The sequence below is a fragment of the Chanos chanos genome, chromosome 8, assembly GCF_902362185.1.
Source record: "Chanos chanos chromosome 8, fChaCha1.1, whole genome shotgun sequence".
NCBI lineage: Eukaryota > Metazoa > Chordata > Actinopteri > Gonorynchiformes > Chanidae > Chanos > Chanos chanos.
In genome coordinates, this window is record NC_044502.1 from 22,167,860 (window position 1) to 22,177,877 (window position 10,018).

General features: G+C 38.7%; 1 protein-coding gene across 1 annotated transcript; it reads right to left on the reverse strand.

Annotated features, from left to right (window-relative positions):
- Positions 1-3,630: 3,630 nt before the first annotated feature.
- Positions 3,631-8,074, reverse strand: pyya (peptide YYa). Its single transcript, XM_030781425.1, has 3 exons — positions 7,887-8,074; positions 4,887-4,967; positions 3,631-3,655 (listed from the first exon to the last, which is right to left on the reverse strand). The coding sequence occupies exons 1-3, from the start codon at positions 8,072-8,074 to the stop codon at positions 3,631-3,633; spliced, it is 294 nt and encodes a 97-aa protein (XP_030637285.1).
- Positions 8,075-10,018: the final 1,944 nt, after the last annotated feature.

The window sequence follows — 10,018 nt, forward strand, 5'->3', positions numbered from 1 at the left end:
CAAAGAATTGCAAAAGATGATGGAGAACTGTGACACGTGTGCACATGAGAGGACAAACTTAAGGGAACCAATGCCGCCTACATTGCTTCCAACGAGACCATGGTCCACTGTGGGAGCAGATTTATTCCAATTCAACAATCAACACTACTTAATCATTGTCGACTATTTTTCTAGATACCAAAGTTGCCAAAATGCCTTCTACAACATCAGAAGCAATGATCCAGCACTTTAAATCAGTCTTTGCTCGCCATGGAATTCCAGATGTGGTGCATTCAGGCAATGGGCCACAATTTTCATCAGGTTGTTTCTGAAACTTTGCACAGAACTGGGGCTTCAGCCGCATGATGTCCAGTGCTCACTTTCTGCAGAGCAACAGGAAGGCAGAGAGAGCGGTGAGAACACTCAAAAATCTTCTAAAAAAGTCAACCGATCCTTACGTCGCTCTCATGGCCTACCGCGCTACTCCACTGACCAATGAGCACAGCCCCACTTAGCTTCTCATGGGAAGAAAGATTAGAACACCTGTTCCTGTCGTTCCATCCTAACTCAAACCAAGATGTGTGGACACTGAAAAGCTTCAAAAGACAGAAAAAACATATAGGCAAAAGCAAAAACCAAACTATAACCGTAGACATAGAACACATTACATATCACACCTCCGCCCAGGCGAACATGTGTGGATCAAAGACACTGTGGAGCAAGGGACAGTGGTGTCTGGAGGCACCCTGCAGAGATATAGGTTCCACCTCTCTCCAGCCCTGGTGGCTCCTGAAAATGAAACCAACATCCCCACTGTCAGTAGAGAGGCTAGGGAGTCTACCCCACCCTTCTCTAAATTTAAAAAAAAAAGTTTAAATAGTGTTGAAAAAAATTGTTTAGGTAATAAATAATAGTTTTGTTATAAATGTTGAGTTCAAAACAGCAAGTGTAAATGTAAATGCAGGAAACAGAGTTGCATTACAGGCTGTGAAACTGTTTATTATTACAGGGAGTGAAACTATTTATTTAGTACATCTCCCAAGAAGAAAAACAAACAAACAAACAAACAAAAAAGCACTTGTCTCAGAAAGGGGGGTGCAGTATTAGGTAATTCACATAGGTAGGAACTTTTGTATTGTTCACTGTTGACTGAGGGGGAGGGGGTGGAGGGGGGCAATAAAGGGGAGCTCCGGAGTTACAGGTGTGTGTCGTGTCATCTGTCATGTCGCTCTTAATAAGGTTTAAGGCTGTACTGAAAAACAATAGAACACACGACATTTTGAAAATTAGCTTGGGGGCATGGGCAATTAGTATATTTGCTATATATTTAGTTTTCAAATCCTACATTTAGATTCAACATCTAGCATTTACATTCACATTTATATTTAACATTTACCTTCAACATTTATACTTCTATAATATATTATTATGTAATTTTGCTTTAATGCAGATCATTACTCTTGGAAAAGATATTACAATATTTTACATTAATTTCTCTCTAAATGTTTAAAAAATTGACAGTTGAAAATTGTATTGATTTTTTTTTTATTTTTGATTTACAGTTGGCAATGCTAAATGTGCAAAAACTGAGCAGGAAAACAAAGTGCAACTACTTTTTACAAATGCCGGCCCATACAGGACATGTATAAACAGACCACCCCCACCCCCACCCCCCCTGCTCCGCTCCTCTTCTTGTCACCATCAGAAATCACTGACATCAACTAAAAATGTACTGGTTTTGAAAACTGCTAGAATTGCCCTTATAGTTAAACAAATTCAGGAATTTTTTGCTTTGTGCTTCATGGCTTTTATTGTAATGAATAAGATTCTGAATTATTCTTTTTATAATTGTATTTCAACTGGTAGCAAAGTAAGTTGTAAGCTGTACGTTTTTAATTGATTTTTAGGGTGGTAGTTTGCATGCTGACAGTTTTTCATAGTATTTGCTACACCCTATGTATAGGTCTGTTGTCTATTTGTAACCTAATTGTCTGCTAAGGTGGTATCCTGTTTTTAAAATTTGCATTTAGCTTTATATCTTTGTTCCAGTTTGTTTACTTGTAAAATCACAAGAAAATCCAACAGAACTCATATGGATGTCATGAGTAATCTAATAATCAATACAGATTATGTAAGCAAATTTAATAAACTGTATCTAAAAACAGTTTTATTGAGTTTAAGAGACCAGTTTTAAGAGCTTAGACATTAGTGCCCCTGTTAAAAATAGAAGGTGCCCGATGTACCTGTTGGCATTGGGGTGTTATGGAAGGTGTTTCAGATCCTGTTTTAGAACGCCCGCAGAACTGCAGATTATAGACCTCTCACCGCTCATAGAACCCATACCCACCTCAAAATGCAAATGAAACCCACAGGCCCACAGTCTTGTTTCCCCACAGTGGAGGACCACTTTGTTATGGTGCAGGGTCTGTTTTCCTGACATAGCTGAGCTCTGTAACACCACCTGTGGGGAAAAACTTGAATGTCCATAGCCAATACCAAGCCATGCTGAGTGATCACCTTCATCCTGCAAGAAGTGAGGGTCATTCGACAAACACAACACCAAACGACACAATGCCTCATAAGAGAATGGTGTAATATGCCTACAGCAGAGTTTGAGATATTTGTGGAATCTAAATCAAAGTACGTTAAAGCAGTTTTGACGGCTCATGACAGCCCAGTGTCTCATTTAATCACTTTATGTTGGTGTTTCCTCTTTTTGGCAGGCGCTTGCATGTAAGTGACATACTCAGCTAGTTCAGCGGTCAGGTTATGCAAGCGGAGCACTTACAACAGCGACATCTTCTGGCTGACAACTGACAGTCATCACAGTCTACTCTATAAACAGATGTATTCTGATAACATCTTTTTCTATACTAGTTTTGTGGGCAATGCTGACAGGTATTTGCCATTGAAAGCGTTTTATTCCTGGACTAGGCAGAATCTGTGTCCAGAGAAAAACACCTATATGTGGCTTTTCCACTACTCCTTTTTTTTTTTTTTTTTTAACTTGGCCTAGTTAATATATTTCAGTGCATATCATATACATCTTTGCAAGCACAGTAGTTTTACCCAAAAGTGTTTAAAGAGGATAAAAAAGATAAAATGAGAAATATCAACCCAGTTTTTAATTTTACATTTACACTCTGTCTACAGAAACACCATACTGCATATGATCTTCATTTTATTCAGTGTTCAACAGATGTTTTATAGTCGGTAAAACAGTGCAGCAGACTATTAAGTTGATGTTCAGCTTAACAAAAACACAAGATTTTTGTAAATATGAAGATTTAAATTTCGAAAACTTCTCATGAGTTCTTTAGATGTATATTTTAGTGGGAGCCGAAAGACCACAACAACACTGCACTTTGAATCATTCAGGACGCTTTAATCACATTTAATAATTTAAACAATACAAACAAAAGAAGAATACTCACATCAAGACACAGTGAAGTTTACACATACTAATCCATCATTAGTTTCTATTTAGTAACAAATTATGTACAATTTGAAATGCGAGAGATTCATTTGTTGTGTTCATGAATAGAATAAAGATATAAGTGGTTGTGATGCTGTTTCTGATGGGTGCATTCTGACAGAGGCACAGGTGGGTTTTACCCAAAGCGGTAAACACCAAAAGTGAAAGAGACGCCATCACCACATGTACGAGTCATCATATCTGTCGTAAAAGGCAAGAGATTTGGTTAATTTCACACTCTGCATTAGTACAGCCATTAAATATTTATATTCAATGGCTATTTAAGGAATATTTATCATTATTTAAACCATGTCAGCTCTCTTTTTCTCAGACAGGTATTGCTTTACACCACAGTGCTTTAATTACAGTGTTATTATTTGTGTAAAAGCAGCAAAATAAGCCAAGTGATGTGCAGATCCTGATCACACACTCTCATATGTGTGTTTAAGAGTCTGTTGTAGATCAAGCCTTGTGGACACATCCCTACACAAGCCTCACAGACAAACACATATTTACATTTACTCAAAAATATTTGTGCCAGAGTTATTTAGCATGTTGTCAGAAGCCAGTACCTGGACTAGGCCTAACTGATTTAGAATTATAATATAAATAGAACAAAATACTTTCATACTGCTAAGTAAAATAATTTTGTGTCCAAACACCATCACTTCCTGTTTCCAAACACTATCACTTCCTGTTTCCAAAAACTACCATTTCCTGTTTTTTAAAATGCTGTTGCTCCCTGAGATAGTTCAGAGATAAACACTGGTGAAAGATCTCTTCAGTGAATGTTAACATTAGAAAGGGAGCAGGGACACTGAAAGGTGCTGAAGGGATGAGGAATCTTTTTTTTTTTTATTAAACTCACTATAGAACACTTCAGAAGTTCAGTTTACAGTGTTATGTGATGTTTGTAAGAGGGTTTTAAGTTCAGGATTCAAGATGAATTCTGAACAGTTTATCATTGTTAAATAGGTCTGCTAAAATAGCTGTAAGATGCCAGTTCCTCTCAGGCATTCTGTGTGTCGTGTCATAAACTCCTGTCCTCTTATCACGGACAGCGAATGAAAAAAGAGCCCCTCACTTCCTCAACTGGTTTCAAAAATTTATGACTTACTCTACTCCCTCATTAACTGCACCCCCCCCCCCCCCAAGCACACCATTCTTCTTGTGTCCATCCCATAGGTCACATATATACACAGTGCCCTTGGAAAAGCTTTTTAGTGTTCACATATAAACTCTGCAAAGAGCACCTTAGGGATGCTCACTAGATCTCACAGTTTCACAGAGTTTGGTGGCCCTCAGTCAATTCTGATGACTTAGAAATTCAATCTGTTTTTTTTTTTTTTAGATGTAATATATGGCATTTAAATCTTGTGCATGTAAGGAATGAATATGAGTTTAGTGAGGAATGAAGGATTTGAGGACTTGCCTTGATCTCTGGTCACGTTCCATGTTGTCTCCAAACATCAGCTCTGACAGAACTCCCTCAGTGGTGGATCTCCTCCCATACCTGGAACAAACCATAGCCCACTGAAAACCCACTCACAAACCATAGCCCACTGAAAACCCACTAAAAAGACAGTCCAGAGGATCACTCTTTCACTAGAAGAAAATAAATACTCTCTGTTTTCCTGGATGTAGCATTCTGACTGCTGTCTCAGACTCTTTGTCACTCAGTGCCTGTAGTCCTCTCCTCCAAGGCTCAACAATCATAAACCCATCAACACCTCCGTTTCTCACAATATTTTTCCAAGCTTGATGGCTTTACAGTGTCGATGTAAGAGCCACCGCACCTCTTTAGTGAGACTGATGTACTCAGTACATGCCACAACCATGATGCTGTCTAATTGGGAGCTGAAGATAAGGCACTGGCTGACACCAGTCGTGTTTGAACTGGAGACATCCGCCCGCACTTACAGGGCGGATAACAGTCACCCAGACTATTAAGGCTTAATGATACATTCCTGCTACTGTGCAGTTTTAAGGCCTTGAGAATAAGTTACTTCTGAATTCCTGCTGCACACAGGGTCACAACTGCCAGAACAACAAGGCTCTTTAACTGGGGTGAGGTTGTAAAGCTCAGATAAGATGGACTGGGTGAGAATATTCTGGCTCTCAGGGATGACAGACAAAAGGACAAAAAGAGCTCATGCTTTTAAGTTCATTTCATCTGCATTTTTGTGCAGTCATGCATCATTCTAATGCTGGAATTCTTTATTGTGGTATGATGTTTCCTCTGTTTATCATTCAGTAAATAATTAAAAGATTAAGCTTCCGGAGTGTTGAATGTTTCGTTAGTCGTAATCAGAGGACGTACCTACTGAGAGCATGCCCCAGGCGGTCTGCAGGACAAACTTAGGAAATAAGGGGCTGTGAGAGCAGTTTCATTCATTCATGAAACCATTATGAAGATAGCTGACTAATTATTTTAATGACTGCACAGATACACAACAATCACACAGCCAGGGTGAGAGAGCAATTATACTTCTCTATACATACAAAACTGACTGCAATAATGAATCATTATAAGAATCTGTTGCAGTTCTTTTTAAGAGCGTTCTATGTGTCAGTGAGAGCAGTACATGTGTTGCTCAGTGTGACTTATTCTGATACACAATGCTATCTAAGCAGTTAGGGATTACATCTCTCAGCCTTGCTTGGGCCTCAATGATAGTTTTAATGACAATATTATAATGGCCAGTTGGACCAGTTTTTACCAGTTTCACAACTGAGCAACACTGACAACCATAAATACCGCTGATTTGCTCCATGTTTTCGAATATGGAAGAGTAGCCTACTCTACCTATTGCATCATAGCAGCGGGTAACCACCCTGACGACAAAACAATTTTCAGCTTCAATTCCTTCTCAAAAGGCTCCTGCAGGTATTGTCACTGAGCCAGGGGCAAAATGAAACAGAACCCACTTCTGTAGTGCAGCCAGTGCAAATTCACACCTGCTCCCTCTCTCAGAAACCAGCTTTAGGATGGAGGGAGGCATCCGAGCATCTCTGATGGAGTCATGATTCGCCACTCGTTCTAATGGTGGGGCTGTAGGGGCCAGCTAAGCTTTGAGTTTGGGAACCAGGAGTGTTTGTTCAGAATCTGGTGGCCAGACTAATAGAACAGTTTGAAAGCAGTGTGACTGTGAAGTGTGTATGTGAACTTACTGGTGTGTGTATTTGTTGGTTAGTGGTCTACACTCATTAAGCAGAATCGCTGCTTTATGAACAAACAGAGGATCATAAGAACCTCATTCCCATGGTCTTTCCGCAAGCTCAGATGTGTCTCCAAAATTTAAGTTCTCCAGATTTTAATTGTAATGATTTTTCAGGGGATTTTTGGGAGGAAAAATCAGTGTGATTTTTAGGTTTAAACTATGATAAGGAAAAAGGGAATATTTGCTCAAGACATTCAGGACAGTTCTGTGCCAAAGAGCTTTACTTTTTTGACTTAAATAATTATGACACAGTTATGTCTAATTAGCCATAGTGATGTGAGAAAGACAGTAGGAAACTGTAGGTTGTGCTGAACTATCATTGATTTTAGACATGTCTCAGTGGTACATCCGTGCACTGACCTTACTGTGAAATGCTACGTTTTTTTCATGTTTTCTTATTTAGGCAAATAGAAAGAATAAATCCAAATGGCCATTCTTTTAATCTCTTTAAATAAGGGACCATCTAAAATATTTCAAGACCAGTTTGTTTGGTGTGATGTGGATTTTTTTTTTTTAATTAATCTCATAAAATCTCATAATCTATCTATCTATCTATCTATCTATCTATCTATCTATCTATCTATCTATCTATCTTTCTATCTATCTATCTATCTATCTATCTATCTATCTATCTATCTATCTGTCTTTTGAAAGCCCTGGTTTTGTGTCATATCCTTATGGTACTGAGAACTAAAACAAACCGGTGTAGATTCACTAACTTCACTGAGTTTACCACAGCTTCAAAAGTATTAAAAATATCAAACATTCAATGAATGCAGTATCACAATAGGGTATCAGTAGGCAACTTACAAATCTAAAGCCCGTAGCAATAAAGTCAAACGAAAACACTGCAGTTGTTCGGTCTAAAGAATTACTGAAATTTCGGTGAAAATATCTATAGAGTAAATTTCACCTGTTTCACACAGAAATCAGAAATGACGAGTGGTGGAGACAACACGCAAACGAAGCGCGCAGAACGACTCTTCATTTTAAATGTGTCCTGTTCGACTATTAAAGAAAATTTTCTAAAGAATAGGCTAAATAGTAAAACGCAGTTGTTCAGTATCGGCACGGCAGGCTAATAGAAGGATTTAGAGTGAAGCGACTGGCCTTTTAAAAACATGAGCTTCTATAACTTCAAGCGAATGTAACCACCATCACAGCGCATTAAACAGAAAATGTTTTATAACATGCAGTAGTGCTTCGCTCACCTCTGCCTAGTGATGAGGTTGATGTAGTGTCTGAGCGCGGTGTAATATTTGGCTAGTTCTTCAGGTGGAGCATCGTCCCCGGGGTTCTCTGGTTTGGGCGGGTATGCGTCCACTAACGTTCCCAGAAAAAGAAGAAGGCACAAGACAAGAGCGGAGAGGATGGTCCATGGCTTCAGAATAATGGCCATCTGCAGGGTAGATGGGAGAGAACGGCGTTTTGATGTCAATATAGTACATGTGTCCAAAAAAGTTATGGAATTCGCCCTGCATCTCCAACGCCTTATGAGATGAAATAAGACTGCAAATAAAATTTGGGTGATTGATTTGCGATCAGGAATCTTCAATAGTCCGTCTGTATTATTTCCTTCTAAGAAAATCAAATTCTCAAAACAAATTATAATCTCTTTTTGCTGTTGTACAATTACAGCTAAACATAACATAAATCTACATTTGAGTTACAAATGTATTTATATACGAATTTATAGCAGTTACACAAATGCAATTTTTGCCCGCAGTTCTACAATGAGTTCTACAATATTTAGCCTTTTTTTTAGAGTGTGCGTGTGCGCGCGTGCGTGTGTGTGCCACAATCTCTGTCTACGGTCCGACGCGCTTCAACAGAATTGCGTTGACATTTCTGATGGGTCCAGAGTCTTAAAGCGTACTCCATACTTTCATGCTGAGCCAGAGACGGAGACGGGCATTTGAACTGGGCGCAGAACCACTGCACACTTCAACTTCGGTTAAAACTCAGATCTGCTATGGCACTGAAATACTGAACAACATCCCAAATGTGTGTGGTGAACTACTCTCATAGTTTATCAAAATAAATGTGTAAGATTTGTAAAAGGCAAAAAAGCAGAGTGAAAAACAAAAAAAATGTGTGTGTGTGTGTGTATATATATATATATAATTATACGTGCATAGATATACTTACATTTTGATGTCAAATTGGCTGGGAAGAAGGCAGGCTGCTAACGGTTCTCTGGAGTGTTTTCTGTTGTTTTCGATTGCTTTTAAGGTGTCTCGTTGATCCTCTGAATCTCACCTGCAAGTCCGGTGGTATATATACGCAGGTCTGCCTCTGGGTATACGCAAGTGAGTGAAATGAAAGTGTTAAGTGGGACAGGAGCTCTGAAGACGTCACGAGATGATTAAAGCATTACTAATACAACTCACAAGATACGTGTGCGTATATGCGCAACCAGCACCTCTGGAACTAAAAAACGCGCTGCAAGGCAATGTTCCTTCATTGTTATGCGGGTCATAAACGATTTGGTCACTGGCCAAACATTTAAATCTAATTATAAGAGGTAAAACATTTTTCTTCTTTGTGTGTCATATTCTACTGAAATTTAATGTTGTCTGAACTTCACTGCAGACCAATAGGACGGAACGCCTTAAAAGCGCATATTATAATATACGGTTGTGTCCTTTGCACTGTATGTGAGATCGCGAATGGGGTGATTCATTCGAGGTACCCGCGAAGTATACAAATTGATTTATGATGTTCCCCTTAGAGTAGATGTATAGGCTAATATTGCTCTAATACGGAATCACCATTTAACCACCCAGAAAAAAATCTAAGTGGTCAACTATACCCAGCACATTAAAGGCAGCTCCACGAGCATAATTACCAACGCGTAATTCATTGTCCATCACTAGCTGAATATGTAATCACAGTATAAAACACAGAAGAGAACTGGGAATGGGTCTCATCATTTCCAGATGATGTCAAAGTCCTTTAAAGGGTTTCTTTAAAGGAAACGCTAAGGATAGGTTCTCTATGATTACTCCTTGGATTAATGGGTTACGTGGCTAATTGCATAGTAGGCCTCGTACATGTGCCCTGACCTAATTCATATATCAAGAGTCAAATAACAAAAGCTACCAAATATGGAAAAATAATAATCAAATCAACCAGCCCTCCAACTTCAGAATGAAGGTAAGGCATAGATGGCATTAGGACAAATATAGCGTGGATTTCGTCGATTTAATGGGAAATATCAGATTATGAAGAACACGGAGTTTGTGCTTTTTTGTAAACTCTTTGTCTGTTTTAACTCAGCTGTAATTTTACAGTTATCAAGCAATCTGTGTTGAAATTTTATGTAAAAAGTTTGATAACTGCC